The sequence below is a fragment of the Heterocephalus glaber genome, unplaced genomic scaffold (genome assembly GCF_053883595.1).
Source record: "Heterocephalus glaber isolate CG9 unplaced genomic scaffold, H.glaber_assembly_v1.0 deba00000331, whole genome shotgun sequence".
Lineage (NCBI taxonomy): Eukaryota > Metazoa > Chordata > Mammalia > Rodentia > Bathyergidae > Heterocephalus > Heterocephalus glaber.
The window spans coordinates 49,589,471-49,613,216 of NW_028258142.1; the positions used below are offsets into that span (position 1 = coordinate 49,589,471).

A 23,746-nucleotide genomic window follows, 5' to 3' on the forward strand; every position below is an offset into this window, starting at 1 on the left:
TTTCTATGTCCTATCGCTAACCCTAATCTGTCTTTGACTCTCTGAAATCATGATTTCTTCACTACCATACTAATAAATCTTACTTCCTTGATTTTACCAATGACAGCTTTGAGCTTTAATCTTATTTGACTTCTCAAAGGCCTATGCCACACTCAATTACTTCTGGTTGACAAACTGTTTTCCCCTGGCTTATGGGACACTATGTACACAGACTTCCCCTCCTCAAATGCTGGTCACTCCCTCTTAGTCTAGAGGAAGCTGGTTGTTTTTTCCTTTCTGACTCTAGTAGTTGGAGCACCTGAGGACTCTATCTTCACTCATTCACTAGGTTTTCTCTTTCATCTTAAAGTTGTAAATATTACATCTCAACTCGGACATAGAGTAGACAAGTCAAATTTTACAAGTCCAATAAATTCCATTGATATGTTAACCCAAGCCACTTCCTCTCCCTATACCCCATGTATTCATTCTGCTGTTTTGTTGCTTAGTCCAAAGTTCTTGGTAGGCACCCTTGAATTTTCTCTTTTTCTTTCTCCAATTTATAAAGCAGTCCTAAGAGGACAAACTTAGCATAAACCTTGTTTACTATATCTCCCATTTTGTACATCTACAATTTATTTTCTTTCTGAAATTGTAAATGATCTTTTAAGATACATAAATTCAAACATGCTTCCTCAGACTCAAAATCCTTCAATAGATTCTTCTGAAGACTTGAGGTTAAAATTAAACCTAAACCCCTTAGTAAGCCCTATGAGGTGTTTTGTTTGTTTGTTTGCTTAATTCTCAATGCTTCCTTTTACTCCTTCATGTCTTGCCACCCTTGTTACCTCTCATCACTCCAGCACCCGCTGGCTTCTCTCTGACCACACCAGTCTCAGTTCGACTTAGGGCTTCTAGCCTTGCAACTCTCTTATGAGCTTTCCCTTCAGGTCTTCAGTCAAAGTTTACCACTTGGCCAATCTTTGCTGGAAAACCCACTTTAACATTCTCATTTCCTGGGCTATTTAACTAGTTCAAGTATCAGGGCTATTGGGTCTTCTTGAGGGTTGTATGGCACAAAACTTGTGGCTTCAACAATCACACTGTCATCACCGCCAATGATCTGTACTCTAAGAATGTTTTTATTGCCTCAGTTCAGAGTGTGGGACAGAGAAGCAAAAATGGAGGTAAAGCATGAGCTAAAGGAGGAAATGAAAATGAAACAAAAATCCATAACTATCAAGTAGAGATGTACAGAGCTATCCCACAGGAAGTAGGATTTGGTTTCAAGACTGTCATAACCCCCTAATTAGTAACATTTTGTACTGCAGCATTTGGTGTGAAGATAATGGAAGCACTCATCTTTGTTTCATTTTACTGTCACATAATGCTAAATACATTGCAGGATGGTTTTGGCTATCTATCCATGCAGAGAAAAATACCAAAATAATATGGGGATGTTTCTCCCTTGCCAATGGCTATGGATGTAAAAATAAACTGTGAAAATTATGTCTACTGTAAGCAGGAAAAATCTTAATGGCATATATTGTTTATCTGGAAACCATGTAAAATACTAAGCTCCAAGAGTTCAGACAGATACTTTTCCCTTGTAACAGAAAAGCAAAACCACTGGAAACTTCCTAGCAATGAATATCTCTCCAACGATAAGAAATATTTGGCTTTGAATGAGTTTTGAGAAAATCTTTCCTTGAAATAGGCTTTCCATTGGAATTTACTTAAATCATGGAAGAGACTTTGTAAGTAAGAGTAACAGTACAGATAACAGTTCAGACAATAAAAGGAGCAGCAATTACAATATATTTTGTTATACTCACCATGAAAGGACCTGATGAAATACAGAAAAGTAGATATAAGCTTGTCTTTTAAAACACAGAATACACAGATAATACAAATGCTGCAAAGAGGGCTAAAACATGGAGAGTATAGATATTACTTCTAAATAAAAAACTACCTTTTAAAGGGGGTTAAGAATACATATCTTATAAAAACTCAGAGGCCTGAATTTTAAAAGTGGTCTAATTATTTCAAAGGTTTTGAATCTCTGTCATCACATTTCTGACTAAGCAAGTTCATGTTCAAGTTCCTACTTCACGTTCCTACCGGTGCATATGATATTGGTCCAGAGCCACATTTTGAGAATCTTTTTTTAACTGCAAGAATCTCAACCTTGATCTGAATCTTAAGCAATCTTGTAGATAATACAAAACAATGATAAATACAGTCCCTCCCAAGAAGTTCTCATGTAATTGATCTGAGGTGGAGAAAAAAATAAAGATGTTAATGCTTATTAAAATCTCCCCAGGAGACATAAACATGTAGCTAGAGTTAGTGTGTTAGATTTTGTTGCTGGGACAAAACACCAGGCCTACACAACTTAAAGGAGGAGAAGTTTATTTTGGCTCACAGTTCAAGAGGTTTCAGTCCATGGCTAGGTGACTCCCAGGCAGAAATATAATGACAACTGGCAGAGGAAAGCTGCTCACCCTGTGGCAACCAGCAAGCAGAAAGGGAAAGAGCCAGAGAGAAGAAACTTGCAGCACAAGGAAGAGGACTAAGATAGCACTTCAAACTTGTTGATCATCAGCACAGTGACAGTGTTTAAAGTCAGAAGATTGGATGAGATCAACAGTGAGTGATCGTAGGTAGAATACAATAAAGGTCCAACGATTGAGTCCTGGGGCACTGTAATGTTAGGAGGTTAAGGAGAGGAAAAGCAATCAATTAATAAGATAGAAGAGAAAAACAGAAGCTAAGCAAAGAATGTTTCACTGTGTTAACTTTCTGCAATGTAAGATGAAGCTGAAAATGACTATTGGACTGAACAATATTAAAGTACCTATAACCTTTGTAAGAGCAAAGATTTTATAAAAGTAAAGGAGAAAACCTAACTAGAAAGGAGCCAAGAGATAGTGAGTAGGAAGAAATTGTGGAGAGTAAATATAGAACAGCTTTTCTCAGAGTTTTTTTTTTTTTTCAATACAGAAGAGCAGGCAAATATTGAGTGGTAGCTAGAAGGAGAAATGGAATATATAGAGGTAGAGATTTTGTTAGTTTTGTTCATTATTGGGAAGACAGACAATGATTAAATTGATGATGTAGGAGATAATTGCTAGAACAATATCCTTGAAGAGGTGGTGAGAGCATGTAGAAATGAATGGACAAGAGGAGGGGCTGACCTTAGCCACAGGTGGAAGATGGTTCTTCCATGGTACAGAAGAAAAGGTCCTACATAATTCATAGCTGGAAGGTAGTAGGTACAGAGAAGCTTGTAGAAGTTCTCTTTGATAATTTCCATTTTCTCTGTGAAACAGAAAGCAAAGTCAGCATAAAATAGGATGTATGGTGGTTTGAAAAGTAAGAGGAGATATGAAGAATTTGCTAAGGAGAATGAGGAAGTGAATGGCTGTGGCAAATCGAGTGAGATGCATGCAGTATAAAGGCCTACTTGAGATAGTGATCATGAATGAAAAGTAAAATTCCTAAGACAGAACAGGAGTTCACCTCCAGCTACACTCACCTCCGTGTGTGGAGTAGCTAACTAAGTGTAAAGTCATATTTAATCAGGGAGTAGCTTTGACAAGGGAGAATGCTGAAGGCATAATGTCAATAATAGAATAAAGATTTATGCAAAGTGTGATTATAAGGACCATAATGATTATCAGAAAACTTAAGCTGGATGAAAGAGGCAAGAGAGCTGTAAAAAGTCTGAAAGAAAGTAAAACTTCAGTAGAATCTACAGATTTGGATACTAGTACAGTTTAAGATTTATTGGAGTTGAGATTATAAAGGGAAGGCAGTGTGAATGTAGAAGAGATGATCATGGAGTGGAAGGCTTGTAACTGAAAGTCACTGAATAGTGTATTGTTCAGTTCCTGTTGCTGAGACACAATTCCTGACATATGCAACTTAAAGGAGAGGTTTATTTTGGATCATGGTTTCAGAGGTTTCAGTCCATGGTAATCTGGCTCAAAGGTAGAAGCAGTATAACAGAAAGGCATGGTAGAGGAAAGCTGTTCACTTTATGGTGGCCAAGATGCAGACCACAGGGATAAAAAGCAAGAGAGAGGAAGAGATCAGGAACAAGATATAGTTCCCAAGGTCATGCCACTAGATTTACATAAACATACTGAGAAGAGTACTTTTACTGAAATGCTAGGCATCTCTTACTCCAGTACAGTTGACACTCAGGATTAACCATCACAATCACCCTTGCCAACTCGGCCTGAAAGACATCGCCTTGAACCATACTTAATCTCCAAATAGTAGATTACGTTAGGTTGTAATTCTACCTAACATGACAGTACTATCCCACATACAATTGAAAATGCAGTAATCCCTTCCTCAAAGGCTCAATGCTTCTAGTACTGGTTTAGAAGTGCAAGTCCAAAGTCTTCTGAAATACTCCAGGCAAATTCTTAGCTCTGAAGATTTGTAAAATTTAAAAAGCAAATTACATATTCCTAATATGCAATGGTACAGGATTAACATTCCCATTCCAGAAGGGAAGAATGGGGGATAGAAAGGAATTGGATCAAAGCAAGTGTAAAACCCAGCTGGGTAAACATGAGGCCCCATTGCTTCCTGACCAGAAGTAGGGCATGTGGTAGTGAGATGTAAGTTTCAAAGGGCTTGGGCAGACCTGTCCTGATGGCCTTTCCAATTGCAGCCCAAGTAGACTTTCTCTTAAGGTGGTTTCACTTGCTCTCTGCAGCTTTCTTCAACAGATATTCCAGATTCCTGGCACCTTTCACTTGCTGAGTTTTCCCTTGCAGTCTTGGATTCACTCTCACAGCTTTATGCCTTGTCCTCTCAAGGGCTCCTGGAATGGACTCCAGCCCTGTCACACATTTTTGCCTGGTCTTTCAAGTTTTCCTTTGAAATCTGGGTGGAGCTTCCATGATCCCACAGCTTTTGCATTCTGCATGCCTAAAAACCAGCATCACATGGATAACACCAAGTTCTGTTGCCAGCTTGAGCAGTACCCGGGCATCCTTAAAGAAGGAGAGGTTTATTTTGGCTGATGGTACCAGAGGTTTTAGTCTGTGGCTGGTGCCAAGGCAGAAGTGACATGACAGAAGGGCATGGTGGAAGAAAACTATTCAGTTAACAGTGACCTGAAGCACAGACAGAATGGAAGAGAGCCCAGAGAAAGAGGATGTGGCTGGGGATGAGAATGTACCTTTCCAGGTTTATATGCCCAGTGTCCAATGTCCTCCAACTGGGCCCCACCTCCTAATAACACATTCAGCTATGAACTCATCAGTGGAGCAATCTATATCCTCCTTCAACCAAGGAAGAAGCCAGGGTTAACACCCTCAAGATCCAACTGCCTTGTGAAACCTCCACCTCTGAACACATGGAACATTTGGGGGGCATTTTAGATCTAAACCATAACAAACAAGAATTGATGCGAAGACCCGGGGCAACCTTGGAAAGAACCCCAACTGGCATCTTCCTAGCCAGTTGTCATACACGATGGTTCCTTCTTCTATGAATTGAGGGGTTAAGAAACTGTCCCTGGGAGGGCCTAGCAGACTAGGAGTCAACTATTCCAACCACTTTACTGTCAGGCAAGAAGTTATTTGTTAACATAAGGGATATGCAGAGAAGAAAATGTTCTTTTTTTTTTTTTTTGGGTACCGGGGATGGAACTCGGATCCTTCTGCTTGCAAGGCAGGCGGCAGAACCACTGAGCTAAATCCCCGGCCGAAGAAGATGTTCTTTATCTTATACAATGTCTTAAGATCTGTGTGTGCTTATCTCTTTGCAAAACCTTTCAGGAAACAGAAAGCCTAACTCTCAGAGAAAGGGTAAGTCTCAGAGACTGGCTGGGAATATTATAGAAAGGCAGGTCACCAAAAAGGAGGAAAGATGTCATGATCGTATTCGTGGTGTTTGTCCTCTAGCAACTTCTTTATGTCCCCGCATCCTAGACTATCAGGAATGGGTCAAGCAACTGTCTCCAATTTCTGCCGAGACTTCTGTCAGTGTAGCAGTTGAAATAGATAATTCATCATTAGAGGATGTAAAAACTGTTCCTGATAGTATCTAATCATATTTAAGGCTGTCTTGAGTAGGGAAAAAGCAGTTTTTCTGACAGATGCCTCTTTCTTTGAAATTGGAATCATTTAAGCATTAAAAGCTACTACTTTGGGGACTTAGCAAAGAAGATTTTGGCCACCATCTCATTTTTAATTTTTTATTTAATATTATATTATTTTGTTTTTTGAAATAAGGTCTTACTATGTCATCCATGTGGACCTTCAACTCACTATGTAGCTCAGGCTGACCTTGAACCTACAATCCTCCTGCCTCAGCCTTCCAGGTACCTGAGACTATAGACCAGCAAGAAGATCTCATTTTAAAACAGAAGAATTGTAGTAAAGTCCAAGACTTTGCCTGACTCATGATCGGAACAAGACTTGGAAACTGGGAGAAGCAACCACTTTTACTGAATATGTCAAGAACACTGAAATCTGATGAGAAGGGGAACAAAATAGCCTTTCTGGAGCACATCCACACCCCCACTAGCAAGACATTTATCTCTTTGGTTATTTTAATATTTGAGTAGGACCTCTGAATTAGTGTTGTTTAGGGAAATGGGAATCTGGTATAATCCTACACAGATGTCTGCAAGTTTAGACTAGTGCTTGTCTGTGAGGGTGGAGTGTAGCTTATATAAGACTGAAAGGCAAATACAAGTATGATACTTGAAAACAACACGTGAAAAGAGGTAATTATTGTGGCACTGGGCTTCTCAGTTACTAGATACTTTGCATCTAGTAACAAGGGCTTGGGAAACTGAGCAGGATGAAAAGGCAAATAGAAATTAGTAAATCTTGAGGTAAATAAAATTAGTTAATAATTATTACTGAGGAAAATACTAGAATGAATGAATGAATGCTTAATTAAACAATATCTTGCTCATAGGGAGCTGGTAGGAAAAGCTACCTCTCTACTCCTGTGTACAGGGCAAGCATCTCCTTGGAGAATGTACCGCCTCCTCAGGGTGATGTTGTGAGGGATCGTCCTCCTAAAATTCTGGGAAAGGGCAAGGCTGATGAGATAGTGAATCAGGGAATGATGCTGGGATAAATGACACATGGGATGAGGCAATCAGCCCATTCACACCTGTAACCTTTGTGCGTAAGCAACATCCTTTGTACAGACAGGCAGACAAGACAGACAGACAGACACAGAGTGCTCCCAGGGACATGAGAAGGTCCAGGAAAAACCAGAGCCTCACCCAGTAGGGAGAGATTTTTCTCTCTGTGAAGGAATCTTAAATGAAGAATTATGGGATAATCTCAAATGAGAGGAAATAAAGATTCACTCTGTATCAAGGCTTTGTTTCACCACTTTTGCTCAGTTTTTGTAAGAAGTTATCACCCACACAATGGGGCCTTGTTTCCTGTGTGGATATTACCATTCCTTCCAGCCCAGTGAGGAGTCACTGAAACACTGTCCCTCCCTCCTTAAAAGGAGTGTCTGCAGAACAGGGTGTTTGTAAGGGAGTCTGAAGACTGCAGTGGAGGAAGAGGAAAACCACTGTAACAGTTCTTGACTCATTAATTAATAAAAAGAAATGAGCAGGCACTTCCTGAGCTTGGGCTGTGCCACTTAGGGCTAGTAGCTGTGTGAGGCAAATGTGGTAACCATTGTGCAGTGGAAACCCGCCTGATAATTGGGAATTAGAGAAATGAGCAGACTTTTGTATGATTGTTGCCAACTTTGTAGTGGAAAGCCACTCCTCTGTAGATAGAAGCATTTCCTGTGGATGAGAATGGATAGTCCTAGTCTCAATCTTTGTGGGGAGAAGCTAATCCTAGCGGATGTGAAGAGACCTGGGGGTGTGGGGAGAAGATGCTCCCTAGAGGCCAGGATCACTTGGGTCTAGAGCTGAGGTTGTGTTTGCTACCAGGAAGAGTTGCATGGGGTGGAGTTACAGCTGGGAAGAAGGTGCTTGCTATGGGAAGACAGAAGAGGAACAAGGTAGATAGGGACTTTATAGAAGCTCTTGTGCTGACGGCAATACAATCTTTATAGGTTGCTCTTGAATTAAGTGTTCCATTTTTCCAAGCTTCCAGTAGTTTTTTGAAATGATGAAAGTCCAAGGTGTTCTCAGTAGTCCTGTGGGAATTTTATTTAGTCATCCTGTGAGTTTTTATTCTAAATAATGTTCCAAAAGTGCTGGTGAGCTAACAGACCCCAGTGAAATTTGTTTTGCATCATGAGAAGGACTATTCAAACCCCTCTTATATCTGGTTTTAATGTAAACTTCTTTTTGTATATTTTACTTTTTTCCTAGCACATTTGTTTTAGACATCATGGGGTTGTCCTGGCAGTCAGTGTTTTCCAAAAGTGTTCAAGGAGAGCCACACTAGCTGCCCCATCATGGACCACGAAGGCCACCGAGGAGAGTGGGTGTGTTCACCTGTTGGCACTGAGTTGTGCAAGGTGTCCTGGTTCAGTGGGCCAAGGGCCACCTCCCAGCTCCACAGATAAGTTACCTTCTCTGTGGCCGGAGATTCCTCCTGTCAACACAGAGATGACCCTCCTTAGTTTTCTGAAGTTTGCTTTTGTCTGAAAATGTTTCATCTAAAATCTCTTCCAGTTTTTGATCCTTCATTTTGCTGCTCTTACCTTTGAAACTAAGAACATAACAAAGGGAAATGTAAATTGCTTTCTCATTTTGATCCATTATTCTTTTAGTAGTGACTTCCAACCGACTTTACAGCTTGAGTGATAGGATATTAAAATAAAGACATGTCAGACGAGATTTTATGCTTTAAGAGGCCTCATGATGATTTAAAATTCATTTTATTATAGAATACAGTTGTCACTATATGCAAACCCCTATTTTAAATAAGTTTTCAACAAACTCATTTTAAAGTCTAATTCACATAAGCAATTTATCTTCAAGTCATTTCTATGTTGTCACTGTAACTGTCTTCAAAGATTTTTAAAAAATTGTAAACATACTTTATAGTAGGATTTAGACTAATATGCTATAATAGAACAGGAAATTCCAATATAGTTACTAATATTATATTTGCTTATTGTTTAATATTCATATTACATCTATAATTTTGCAATACAAATTGAAAAATATTTGTTACAGTATGTCTGGAATAGATTATTACAAGTTCTATTTTGTAGAAAATGAAAGTGGAAACTTAAAGAAATTTTCATATAGTCAGTAGGTTTAACAATATCCTCTTTTACATAATACAGCTGAAACAACCAAAGGACAGCATTTTTATAGTTTTAGTCACTTGGAAGATAGTTATAATCAGGGCAAATTCTAGGTTATCTGGAGATAAAGTTGAAGTCATAGAAAAACTAGTAACATAGGTATTAAGGGAAAGCCATATCAAGGCATAAAAAGATTCATTATGAAATCACCAAAAGTGATAATTTTGTAAAAATATTTAGTAGCCATTGTTTTCCTCCTGTCACAATGAGGATCCAATCCAGCACAATCACATCTAGCTACACCTCCAGACCATTTTATTTAATTTTATTTTTAATTGCTTTGAGACATGGTCTCGCTAAATCACTAAGTTGCCCGGACTGAGCAGGAACCTGCGGTCCTTCTGCCTGAGCCTCTCAATGGGTGCCACAGTGACCAGGTTAGTAACTTTCTTTTCACACATAGAATGAATTGTTCTCCACTTCTACCAGGATGAAATCCAACCCTCGGGGCATGATTCATCATGATCCTGTCTTTCTAGCTTGATTCCCAGCCATAGGCATTCTTCTGCTCAGCCTTCTGAAGGAACAACTCCTAACTGCCTCCTAGATTCCAGACGCTGTTTCTCCTTAGCTCCTCCTGTCCTGTGGGTGCTGCCTTTGCCTGGAACATTCTCCTACCCTTCCCCTTTTCTCTGTTCTTATCTCAAGCATCTTTGAATTTTTTCATTTTTTGAAGCCTGATTCTTCACCTTAATTCTTCAGCCTTTCACTCTAGCAGGGAATCCGTAGTGGTGGAGGGAGGGAGACTGGAGTTGGCATCTTCTGCTTCAGAAAACTTATTCCACTTGCATTTCCAAAGACTGCCTGGGCTTGGAGGAGACCGTGAGAGGCTTTCCCAGAGGTCATGGGCAAGGCCAAAGGTTTGCAGATGCTAGGTGAAAACAAAGAGAGAGAAGAAGTGGAAGCTTTCTCTGCTTTCCACACAGACTTCTGGGGCCTCAGAGAAGAGGCCAGGAAGCTGTACTTCCTGTGTGAGACTTGAGAGCTAAGGCTCAGGAGTTTCAGGGAAGGCCCAGGCTTTGGGCTTAGACAAGGGTTGTTTCAGAGGTGCCCAGGGTGGGATGAACACGGTCTTTCCCAGCCTTTCCTGGTGACTGTGGACCGCCCCAGGGTTCTGATCTCCAAACTTTTGCAGGACTCTGAGGAGCAGCAACATATTTCTGAGAGGGATTTCCGCCTGAATCCAGCCTTTGGACACTTGAAGACGTAAAATCCAGTTTAGGAATATGCCCCAATTATTATAAAGGACCATAGCTGCGACGATGATAGCTTTTCTTCCCTCCTAGGGCAGGAAAACATTGGGGGGGGGCGGGCTGGGGGCGTATGGATTTTCTTTCCTCCAGCCCTCCAGGAGTGTTTGGCAGACTTTGGAACTTTATAAATGCTGAAAGACAACTTTGTCAGCCTTATTTTAGAATAGAGGATTTTGTGCAGTAGATTTTCCTTTAACCACAAACTGAAAAATTTCATCTTACCACATAAATAATAGACCAATACTTTATACGCAAGAACAAGTTCTTAGGAGCCAGAAAATCTGGCGATTAAAGCTCTTAGGATAATCAAACCCATTCTGGATGTGGACAAATGGTCAAATCAGAATTTCTTATGCTTGATTTTAATTTCGGACACACCTAATGCCAGCTTATTGATGCCGTCTGGGCTAATTTTCCTTCTGTGGTTTAATCACGTTGGTCGGAAGACACGCATTTTGCTTCGACCTGAAGACACCACCGAGAATTTGTTGCGGAGTCCCAGGGAGGATCCGCGGATCCACTCCCCAGGGTGTTCCTGGCCCCCAGCGGGGCTGGCGCAGTGGGAAGGCGAGGCTCAGCGCCAGGGCCGGGACGCCTGGGAGGGCAGCCCCGCGGGCGGGCGAGGGGCGTGGGAGGCGGGCGGGGCGCGCCTGGACCGCTGTCCCGAGCGCGTCCCGGGCCGCGGGAGCGGAGGGGCAGGCTCGGGCAGCTCCCGGGCTCCTCCGGCGGCGGCGAGAAAACGTGAGAAATAACTAGGAGGGGCCGCTCGGCGTCTCCTGGGTTCAATCCGGTTTCAGGAGAGAACACGCTCCCGGGCAGACGAGCCCGAGAGGGCCCAAAGCAGCTTCAGGACGAGCAGCGGCGAGAAGAGCGCCCGCGCCCTCGCTGTCCGCCGCGCCGCCGCGATGGCCAAGGCCGGGCCCCGGAGCCCGCTGCGCGGAGCCCTCTGCGGGCCGCTGCTGCTGAGCCTCTGGGTGAGCCGGGGCCGGGCAGGATGCGCCCTTGTCTTGCAGGGGCGACGGTGGGGGACCCGGCGGACTGAAAAGTGACCTCCGCGCCTCAGCTCCGTCCTACGGACCACGGCCGGGCCCCCAGAGCGTCCAGAGGGATGGGAGAGCAAGCGAGTCCTCCGGGGACCCTGCCAGCTGCTCGGCCTTTGGTCCGGGGCGCTGTACTCCGGTGTTCGGATTCAGGGCGGAGCTCGGCCCCATGTGGGCAGGGGCTGGGGTTCTCGGTCCTCTCCGGGGTCCGGGGCAGCGCCCGGGATGATCCCTGCGGGTCTCTGCGGGGAGTGGAAAGAAGAAGGTTCAGTTATTCAGGACCGGTTATTGGCATCCTGGAGAGAGCAAAACTGACTTGAGAAGGGGCTCAGGCGACTCTCGCTTGACCTTGGACGGGGACCTCAGAGAGTGGAGAGGCCGGGGCTGTGTCCCCGAGTGCCCGCGTGGGAAGCCCCCAGGAGCGGGTTTCCTGTTCCCCAAAGAGTCAGGAGCCTGAATCCGGGCTGCGGCGTGGGCCTGGAGCTAGGGTGGGCAGACTGGGGCCTGTGCAGTGATCCTGGAGCCTGGCTGGGTGGGCCGGGGAGGTCAGGTGCCCCTGGGTCTGGCTTAGTCCGACCTTGGGAAGCTCCGTGAGAGCGCAGGGCTCAGCCTGGGTGGGGTCCTCTGTGCTCCGAAATCCAGAGGTTGAGCAAGTGGTAGCCTGGAAAGCATGTCAGGGACAATTCCTCTAGGAGCCAAGAGATTTGAACCCCCAAATTGGGAATTCTGACAGCAAAGTTACCGAGAAGTCTAGGGCCTAATGGGGTGGCCCCCTGGGAGCAAGGGACCGAGACTTGGCCTCCTGCGAAGATGGGGAGGAGTCGGACCACTTGCTCTCAGGGAGCTCTTGGGGCTCCCTTGCCCCCAAGTAGGGCAGGCTTTGTGCTGTCTTGAAATCGGCGCTTATGAATATTGGGTTGGCAACTGTGATCTAAAATATATTTATAGACAAGAAATTGTGCCAATACACGCATGGGTGTCGCTTGTGATTGTTCCAACAAAATATCTGAGTTAATGAAATGACTCTTTAAAACGTGTTCTGTGGTATGTCTGAAAACATTTCCAGCCTTTCTATTTAAAAGCATGAATTTGGTGTTTTTGGTGTTTTTCTCGAGAAAGGATTAGGGGATGGGAAAAAAGGCATTTTCATTTCTGGGGCCAAGTTCCCGGATTTCTCGAATTTGCTGGAGGGGAGGGCAGACCGAAGACACGGAGGGTCCCGCCAGGTTCTGGGCGATTTGCCATAGGTCAAGGAAAGAAGGGCTGTGTTCATCTAAACCGAGAACATAGCAACTCTGGCCTATTATTTTTTAAAAATGAATTTCATGGCATTTAGATTGAATATGATCTTGGGGAGTAGAATACTGGGAATGTACAAAGAACTGTGATTTCTTTCATCCGTAATCCCCAGTTTACAAACACTTTGAAAAGTGCTGGGTGGGTAAAGTAAGATCTCTATTGATCCTCTCATGTCTGTCTGTCTTTCTGACTCAGACAGCTGTCAGCTTTTCAGTGTATTAATGACACAGCATGGTGGAAACACTTTTTATTTTGTACAGAGTAATGAATCTCTTCAAAAGTAACTGCTTCTCCCAAGGAGACAGGTTTTCAAAGCAAGGCTTTAATGCGAATCTGTGACTTAACACCTTAGCTTTTCACTGAGCTGACAGGAGGTTGAGGAATCTCCCCAATTCCCACTTTTCCTACTTCTTTCCTTTTCCTCACCTACCCTCTAAACTGCCACTGACTACGTTTTCTACTAAACACACAAAGGAAAGAAACTAGAAAAGAAATACATCAGACCGTTTTACGATTGTTGAAAGGTTTTAAGTATCTGTCAGAGTTTTTCTTTTTTCCCCTTGGATATAAACATTACTAGGGGATGGTAAAAAGTAATTTGCATTAATCAGTTTGCTTCTGCATGTTACAAATGAGATCCTCATTTGTAAACATAAATATATGTTTAACATTGTTCTCCTTATCAAGTCCACCTTGGGAATTGTTATCTATTGTGTGTTATAAATGATAAGTTCTTGGACACAGTCTATTGTGTTCCTAAAAATGCGTTTCTTCTAAAGGAGCTAAAACAGCAATGTTTGGCAGATCTCCCCTCCTCCAGTCTGTACCATTGCCCCTTGGAGTATGTAAACTCTATCTCTAACTACGGCTGACAAGGGCGCACATCAGCTTTTCAGCATTTATAACATTAGTTAATGACAATAATGTGACTCCTTTACCTGACAGAGTTTCTTTTTGTTATTGTTCTTGGTAACATTTGACATGCTCTTGGTTTTTTTAAAAAAAATAGAAGAGAATATAACCATTTATATTAACTTTTATATTAGTGAAACAAAGATTAAGACAAAGGAAGGAACTGAGAAGTAGTTGATTATAAAGCCAGCACCTCAAGAAAGTCAGTTTTAGTATATATTTACATTGAGGCATTGTTACCTTTTAAGAAGAAGATTGTTGATGTTCATACTGAGATGTAGCTAGATTCAGAAGCAACCTCTGAAAAGCAAGGAATGTAAGCTCATACACATTTTCCTTCCTGTTGTAATCCATATATGCCATCTGTGGTGACGTGTACTTACTCATGCTATCCAGTTAACCAGCATTCTCATCTGTTTTTTTTTCTCTTAAATTCTTTTATTGGTACATTTTAGGAATACAGTACATTTACATTTATCATTGGGTACTTGTACCTGTACATGATGTATCTTTGTTCTTATTTTTTCCCCATTCCCTGTACTTCCTTCATGCCCTCCACCCTTCCCTATTTACAAAGACTTTGTTTTTTCCATTCCCTTCCTTCTTTTCCCCTTCCTCTCCCACTTCCCCTATCCCTTTGGACCTTTTCTTCCTATTTCAAATGATCAATTATTCATTTTAATCCTTTTAATCCTTATTTACACTTTCAGTTTCTCACAGCAGAGAAACTATTCGGTATTTACACATGTGTGTCCTATTTATTTCACTTAAGAGTATGGCCTCAATATGCATCCATTTAGCTATAAATGTGTCTAGTTTCTCATTCTTTATGGCTGAGTAGTACTCCTTTTTATTAAAAAACTACATCTTTATCCAGTTTCCAGTTGATGGGCGCCTGGGCTGTTTCCAAGCTTTTGGTATTACAAACTGTGCCACTATAAACATGGGTGCACATATATCACTGTGGTATGATTCTTTTAATTCTTTGGGGAAGTTACCCAGCGGGTAATAGCTGGGTCAAATGGGACCTCTAGTCTTAGTTCTTTGAGGTATCTCCATACTGATTTCCACAGTAGTTGCACCAGTCTACACTCCCACCAACAATGGAGAAGGGTTGCTTTCTCCCCACAACCCCGCCAGCATTTGTTGTTAGTTGATTTCTTGATAGCAGCCATTCTTTCTGGGGTGAGGTGCAATCTCAGTGTTCTTTTCATCTGCATCTCTTGAATGACCAGTGATGTTGAAAAGTTTTTCATTTCTTTATTTGCTGTTTTTACTTCTTTGTCTGAGAAATAGCTGGTCATTTCAGATGTCCATTTTTGAATTGGGTCTTTAAAGTTGGGGGGGGTCTGATTTTTTTTTATTAAATAGGCTATCTTTCCTCCAATGAGGGTGGTTAGCTCCTTTGTCAAAGATGTAGTGGCTGAGTATGTCTGAAGTTGTTTCTGGATCTTTTAATCTAGTCCACTGATCCTCAGGTCTGTTTCTTTGCCAGTTCCATGCTGTTTTTATCACAGTAGCTTTGCAGTATAGTTTCAAGTTGGGGATTGTGATACCTCCTGCCATGTATCTGTTGCCTAAAATTACTTTCACTCTTCTAGGTCTCTTCTGGTTCCAAATGAATTTTTGGATTGTTTTCTCTAGTTCTGTGAAATATATTGTTGGAATTTCAATCGGCATTGCATTGAATCTATATGGCAGTTTTGGAAGTATGGCCATTTTCACTATATTGATTCTTCCTACTCAGGAGCAAGGGATGTTTTTCCATTTTCTTATATTCTATTCGATCTCTTTTCTCAGAATGCTGTAGTTTTCATTGTAGAGGTCTTTTGCTTCCTTTGTTAGATTGACTCTTAGATATTTCATTTTTTGGATGCTCTTGTAAAAGGCACTGTTTCCCTAATTTCTCTCTCAGTGAGTCTGTTATTTGTGTGCAAGAAGGCTATTGTTTTTTGAGTGTACAATGAGCTTGGATAGAAAAAATTATCATGTTCATCTGGTACTGAGAACGTAGAGAGGCAAATCTTACTATCTTTGAAGTGCTAAGAATTTGAAAGGTAGTGTTTCCATTTTGTAAAAGGTAAATGTCCATGAGAGAAGAGAAGTTTAAAACTCCATATCTTTGTTCCTAGTCAAGAGCATACCCTTTATATTTCAGGCACTTTATGCGTGTCCATGTTTTTCCTCCTTTGCAGTGCCGGGGACTAGACTCAGGACCTTGTGCATGCTAGACAAACACTCTAAGGTTGAGTCCCACCCACTCCATTCTTTAGCTTTTTTTTCTTCTATATGAAGGAAGATGTCATTTAGAATGTCTTCTTTGTGGACTTAGTTCATCAAATTGAGCAACAGAAAAATGAGACAATTGCAGATCATTTTCATTCTCCTTTTGGCATTAGATCTTTCTATCAGGACTCAATGATTTCTCTAATATTGCCAGAACACTATTAAAAAAATGTGTGTAGTACTGAAAAATAAAAGAAAACAATTCATTTTTCCCAGGCTTCAGCAGGAAATTCTTTGTTATCAGTTTTTAAAACCAATTTAACTTAAAGTTACTTGTAACTTTAGGTTTTACAAATCAGATATTATTTAGGTTTTATTAATTCGGGTCCTTCTTTAAAAGGAATCTCTCTCTCTCTCTCTCTCTCTCTCTGTCTCTCTCTCTCTCTCTCTCTCTCTCTCTCTCTCTCTTCAGGGCTGGGGATTGAACCCAAGCCCTAGAGCATGCTATTTCCTTTAAAAAAATTTATTTTGAGACAGGTTCTCAATATGTTGTTCAAGATGGCCTCAAACTTGTGATCCTTCTGCCTCAGCCTCCTGAGTAGCTGGAATTATAGCCATGTGCTACCATGCAGGGATAAAAAGGGATTCTCTTACAACTCAATTTGAAAAATCTTTTGAAAATCAACTTTCCTGTATGTTGCATTTTTATTTGGTGGTCTTCTGTAAAGAAGTGGTTTTTAAGATGCCTTTAAAGACATTAGTTCATTTTGTTAATATAATGGTGCCTTTATATTTTTCACTTTATTTTCAGTAATATATATAACCTACACAAAAATGATATCCAATTTATAATTTATAATTCTAAGTATCCTTTTGTTTCAAGAAGCATAACATAACTCAAATTATATTAATCAACTTACTGTATATTATCTCCAAAAATGTACTATACAGCAACAAATGAATACATAATTTCTGCACATTCTTTGTGAAAAATTTCACAAATATAATTTTGAGTGAAGAAGGCAAGTTGCATGCAAGTTGCATATAACTGCATAGATTTAAAAGATAAAATTTGGTAAAATAAAACTGTACCTTGTTTAGGGGAACAGATACATGGGATAAATTTAAGCAGAGGCAGAGAAATAAATGCATAAGACAAAAATCAGCCATTAGTGGTCATCTGGGTTTTGGGATTTGAGAGAAAGAAGGAAATAGGAATAGAAAGTGAGACTTTAATATACAGGGACTTCAAATAGTAGTAATGTTCCAGTTTGTTTTACCCTGAAAGTGAGCACTGTAGTGCTGATTTTATTATTAATTAAAACACATATGCTATATGTACTGTTTTGCATCTACAGTAGATTTTTCAAAGGACATTTTAAAAAAAGAAACAAGCAATAGAGGTAACCAAGCGAACCAAAAGCTCCTCTTTGACAAGATGAGCAAAGCCCGCTAGGATTGAGCAAGTGAAAATAGAGAAGGCACAGATAAAACAATATTAGAATAAAAAGGAGGTACAGTTTTGTAGAACACACATATTAAAATGATATTAATAGGTTATTACAGTTAATTTGAAAACAGGAAAATTTCACTGGAGGAAGTATTCAAAATCTAAATAGATTTATAGCCATTAAAGAGATTGAATTAAAAGCCAAATATCTCCACATACACAATCCTTCACATTCATCAGACCTATAGTAAATGAGTTATTCCCTAATTACATGGAACAGATAATCTCTATCTTATATAGATTGTTTTGAAGAACAAGAAGAGTAGAACTCTTCTGAATTCATTTTATGGAGGTTGTATAAATTTTAAAAATAATAATTTAATTTCACCCATGGGAATCATGTATATGAAATACTAAGGAAATAGGAGCAAACCAAACCAATAGTATATTTTTTAAAAAACTATCATGTCAGCTGGACATGGTAATACACACCTGTAACCTTCGCACTCTGGGAGGCTGGGGCAGGAGGATCACAAATTCAAGATTAATCTGGGTAATTTAGACAGATTCTGTTTTTAAAAGGTAAAGTGCCAAAGCCCTAGTTTCAATCCCCAGTATTACAAAACAAATAAACAAAAGTCATGTCCACATCAAGTTTATCCCAGGAAAGAAACTGAACTATTTCTCAAGTGACTGTACCACTTTACATTTCCATCAACAATATATGAGGCCTCCAGTTTTTTCACATTCTTCTCAACAACTTCTTTTCTGTCTTGTTAGCCATCCTAGCAGGTACCTCACTGTGGTTTAGATTTGTATTTGCCTAACGCCTAATGATGTTGGGCATCTCTTCATCTGCTTAATGGCCACTCGCCTATCTTTGGATAATGTCTATTCAAATTCGTTTCCTATTTTTTGTTATTGAGTTTTAAGATATCTTTATATGTTATGGATATAGGTCATTGTTTTATGATTTGGAAATATTTTCTCCCACTCTGTGAGTTATATTTTCAGTTTCTTTACATGTAGTTTGAAGAGGAAAAAAATTAAATCTTAAGTCCTAATTATCAAATTTTATCACTTTGTGTTTTGAGGCATTATATTTAAGAAACCATTGACTAGTCCAGCACCATGAAGATTTACTCATAAGTTTTCCTTTAAATAGTTTTAGTCCTAATGTTTAGATTGGTAATCTATTTTGAGTTAATTTTTGTTTAGGGTGTGATTTAGGAGTTTATAACTTTTGTACATTAGGTTATTTACTTGTCCTATCACCAGCTGAACATTTTGGAACCTAACTTAGCTTCCTGAAGTTAAAGAAGTAAAAGCTCATTTCTATGATTTTAATTTTATTCTATTTAAATGATATATTTATCTTTATGCCAGTATCACCCTGTGTGGTAGCTTTTTGTAGTATGTTTTGAAATTGAGAAACATAACTTTTCTATGTTCATTCTCAAGTTTATTTGGGCCCTTTTATTTCCATAATGATTGTTAATTCTTCAAAATTGGCAGTGGGAATTTTGATAGGAATTGTATTGAATCTGTAGATGAGTTTAGGGAATATGTCTTCTGATCTGTGAAGATTGCATATCTCTCCATTTATTTGGTTCTTTTTAAGTTTTATCCAGCAGAGTCTTATTGTTTTTAGTGTATGATCTTGTTATGTCTTTGACTAAATTTATTCAGAATTTTTTATTCTTCTCGATACTACTGCAGATGGGATTGTTTACTTATTTTTATTTTTAGTTTTTTTATTGATAATGTACAGGGATGCAATAATTTCTTTTTGGTATGTTTGTCTTATTTCTTGCAGCTTTCCTGGGGTGATTTGTTTGAGTTGTTCTTTTAATGGATTCCTTAGGACTTTCTACAAAAAAGAGTATGTCATCTGTGAATAGAGATAGTTTTATTTCTTCCTTCCAAATCTGGACTTAATTATAAATGGGTATTAGAATTTGTCAATTACTTGTCTGCATCTATTGAGATGATCATGTGGTTTTTGTTCTTTGTTTTCTATTGCATAAATATGATTTTTTTTAAATTCTAGTTCTTCAGTTTTACTGGTGAAGCCTGTAAAAATGTGATGTTAAATGTACCTTCTAAACTAGAGGCAGACAAACTGATTGGCAGAGGTGAGAAATTTCATAATACTCCTTCTACATTTAGTTTAGAATAAATTTAGTTTACCTTGTATTATATATGATCTTTGCCTTCTAGAGTTGGCTTGAATCTGCTTATAAGTAGAAACAATGCAAGATTATTTTAAATGTGTATTTTTTGCTCTTTATAATTCTGTTGAATTTTGTAGTTGATTCTAGTGCAAATGTTCTAACACTTGATGTTTTTGTAGTCATCTGTGATTGAACAGTTTGAAAATTGAATGAATACATATAACATGTACCACTCTTACTCCTCTAGGGTTCTAAACATTAGGGAAATATAGATAAGGAAAGGAGAGAATCAGCAGTATTTTTATCAATGGTATAGCTACATTGAGGACCACAACAAGACGAGCCATTTCATTCAAAGACTAAACTTAATCAGCACACTGAATGTGGAGAAGCTGAGGAAACCTAGACTTTTCAACAGCTGGAAAGCTCTGCCCAGTGGGCTTTCTGTGTAGGTGCAGGAATATTGGAAGAAATTATCATAGTTTTTTTCTATGAAGTATGATTTATTCCAAAGATATCAAATTTACTTTTTCAACAAAGTGTCCCATTCTTTTCAAAGTGCCTTGGCTACTTTTATTAAACAAAGATGCTTTAACTCCTGTGGAGAGGGATAAAATGAAGGGATGTAAAGAGAGGTCAGATGTGCTTCTCCAGGAGTTAAAACAGAAATTGGTATTCGCACAATCCAATATGCAGATAAAGGCATATGTCATCATCTCTAAAAATGTACACCTCCTTTGGCTAAATATTTCCACATGTAACAGATTTGGATTAAGGTGATAGTAACATCCGTGTGTACCATATGAATCCTTTGGCAGATGATTACTTGAGGATTATGAGTGTGTTTTCTGAAAAAGCACATAGGTGAAGAATAGGGTGGAAACATATATCTTGTTACTTTATTTTCTCATGAAAAGAGTTTCATAAAGAGCAGTTTGGGTATTACAAGGGCATTGGTAAGGATGGGATTGTATTAAGAGACAAGCAGAGAAACCTAAAAGATCTTTTCTGGTGAACCTCTCTCCAGAAGCCTCACCTCTCTGATTCCCCAGCAGTTCCTGCTCCTATTTTCCATTTAGTTTTCACATCTTTCCTCTCAGCTCCTTGTCCACTCCACCTCTCTAATAAGCTTGTCTGGTCACGAGAATTCAGCCAGTTTCTCCCCGTCTTTCTTTACTTTCCCAATCGGCCTCTGGATGTCTACGGAAGTGACCTGTTGGCTGTGGAAAGATGAGACGTGAACACCTCCTGGAAGCATCTCTTTCCCATAGGAGACAGGCAGGCCGGCTGTGCGCCCAGGCAAAGTGTGTGACTCCCAGCACCAGCTCAACCCAGGGATTCACCCTGATTTCCCAAGGCCATTATTTTTAAGTTATTCACAAAATCCAGTGTACTTAAAAGTTTTCCTTCCCTGCCTTGGGGTGGAGTCCCTCCTCCAGCTGGCACTGAGTTGCTCAGCTTCTGATCTCTTTTCCAGGGTGGGAAGCCATCCTAGCCACTGGTCCCAGGAAGATGAAGCAGGTCAGCCTCACGGAGGGTGCCCAGCCCACACCATGCTCCCTGGGCCGTGCTGGCATGGACTCATGCTTTCCTTTCTAAGCTCTGGGCTGTCAGACTTCTTTTGAGAGTTCCCACAAAAGGCTGGCTTGGCCATGAGTTTGTTGGCAGCTCCCCCATGGTCACTGTGTTTACGTTGCTTATTCCAGGCATTAGATTCAGACAGGCTGCGCCTTGCTAGAAAATGTCATATTTTGAGGCTTTAAAACAAGGATCTTTTACGAGAGAGCAAAAGTCCAAGAGAGGAAAGACCTCATGTAGGGTTTCAGCGGGGCCCTGAAAGGCTAGGAACACACTTAGTGTCTTGTCTATAGGGAGAAATTGTACAGCAAAGTACCAGTGGGAAGAATTCAAAGGTCAATTTTTCTTCACCACTTGCCTAATTCATTCCCTTCACTGTTCTTTGTGTCCCTGTGCATAACTTCTGGATGAAGACGGACAGCTCCCAAAAGACTCAGAGTATTGTTAAGGAAAACTTCTCTGTGTTTATTCAGGTGTATGTGGGGGCGTGTACTCAACTTTGTCATGATTTCAATGCCCACACCACTGTAATGGGAAGGTCACTTTCATAAGCCTGCTAGAAGCCTGTTAAGGTGTAAAACACCTTCTCCTATAGAAATATACAGTCGATAATTATTGTTTTACTGAAAGGAAATTATCCTTTAAAAATAATGTGAAAGGAGTGGTTAAGATATTGGGTCAATGCAAAGTTATTGGTTTATATTATTTCACTTCACAGTTTTGAAGAAGATTGTTTATATCATTTTAACTCTTTCCCTTTCTGTATGTGTTTCTGCCTAACAACCGGGAAATTCCTACTTGCAGTTAACTGGAAAGAGTGCTTCAGGTCTGCAGACCTCATCCGGTCACGTGATCCCGATTTCCGCGTTCTACGGGACGGGTCAGTGTACACAGCCAGAGCTGTTGTGCTGTCTCATGAGAGAAGAACATTCACCATACAGCTTTCTGATACGGAGACACAGACACAGAAAGAGCTAACTGTGGTCCTGGAACACCAGAAGAAGGTATTCAGAGTGCACTGAATATGCTCAGGCATTTCTTTCCACTAAAATGCTCTTCCTAACGATTGCAGAGGATCCAAGGATCCTTGTGAATGGACCCCGTCCCTTCCCTTTCTCCCCTTTGCCTCATTCTCCCCCCCTCTCCCTTCTTTTCTCTCCTTTCTTTCTCTTCCCTTCTTTCTCTTCTTCTCTCTCCTTTTCTTCCTTCCTCTCTTTCTAAACTCTAGTTAAATACCGGCTTCAGTTTTACTTTTTAAAATTCAAATGACATCTCCTCTGTGAAGGTTTCTTCCATCCCTAAATTCTAGCTAATGGCTTTTGTATGCCAGAGTCATTTGGTAGCTGTTCTTCAATGTTTAGGGTTTTTCCATCAGTATGAACTATTGATCATGAGGGATTCCGTTATGAAAATAGTCACAAAATGATGAATGGTTTAGATTGGATTATACCTAATCTACATTAAGTGATAAAGCTAATGTAAAATGACTGCTTAGCATTTTATTAAGCATTTAATAAAGATATTTATTAATCAAGTGTCACAAAGTCAAATTTCTTCCTTGTTACAACATGAAACAAAATGGCCATCACTAAAAAATCTGACAGAACTTCTTGTAATGACAGAAATGTTCAGTAATCTGCACTGTTTCGTATGGTGGTCCAATACTAATGTGTGCTGAATACTTGGCTTTTGGTTAGTACAACTGAAAGGTAGAACTTTTCATTTCATTTAATTATAGTTAACACAAATAATCACATGGCTAGTGGTGGCCAGTGGCTACCATATTGCACAGTGCAGGCAGATAAGGCCATAAAGGATATGCATTTCCTTCCTCTGGTTCACCTGAGAGTGGAAGGATTAGCAGAGAGAAGAGGTACGTGTCCTGCGGAGATTGTTTCAGAGGGAATGTGTTCGCTATCTCTATCTAGAGCAGAACAAGAAGAGCTAAGAGCACAGTGATGGTTTTCCTAACCTGAAAACATGACAGTGTTAAGAAGGTATATAAAAGAAAATCTTATGGCTTATGAGATGTTTAAAGTCCTTTCTTACCTGTCTAATGCAAAAAAAACTTTATTAACCGGTTTTAATTTCAGCATGGGAAGTTCCTAAGACTGAGCTGCTATTGGGATGTTAGGTTTATAAGCTGCTCATTGTTTTACAACAAAGTAGACTATGATATTTTGTTTATTTTTTTCTTTCTCTGAATCCAGATATTGAAGAAAAGAAACATTAAAGAAACTGTTCTCAGGAGATCCAAGAGGAGATGGGCACCTATTCCTTGTTCGATGCAAGAGAATTCCTTGGGCCCTTTCCCTTTGCTTCTTCAACAAGTAGGTTTACATTCATTCTGATTGGAATGCTTTAATTCTAAGAGTCTTTTTTCAGGTTTAGTAACTTTTTAAGTATTTGAAAAACAAATGTGATTGAAGATGGTCATGATGTGCAATAAAAGAGTAAAATGGGAAAAAGAAAATTACTAAGATACTAATGATAGAAGATTAGGCTCTCCAGCCATTGAATGATTATTATTATTATTCTCTCATTTTGCCCAGTTGTTGA

At 40.0% G+C, this 23,746-nt stretch overlaps 1 protein-coding gene across 3 annotated transcripts in view; it reads left to right on the forward strand.

Moving 5' to 3' along the window:
* The first annotated feature begins 11,069 nt into the window (after positions 1–11,069).
* Positions 11,070–23,746, forward strand: part of Dsc3 (desmocollin 3) — a 46,657-nt gene continuing 33,980 nt past the window's right edge. For 2 of the 3 annotated variants that reach the window (XM_021265126.2, XM_021265125.2), the window contains exons 1-4: positions 11,070–11,482; positions 19,486–19,570; positions 21,992–22,191; positions 23,398–23,517. In XM_021265126.2, coding sequence (XP_021120785.2) covers positions 11,414–11,482; positions 19,486–19,570; positions 21,992–22,191; positions 23,398–23,517 — 474 coding nt within the window. In that variant the 5' untranslated portion in view covers positions 11,070–11,413. The remainder of the gene's footprint in view (positions 11,483–19,485; positions 19,571–21,991; positions 22,192–23,397; positions 23,518–23,746) is intronic. The other variant, XM_087193852.1, reaches the window with a different exon arrangement.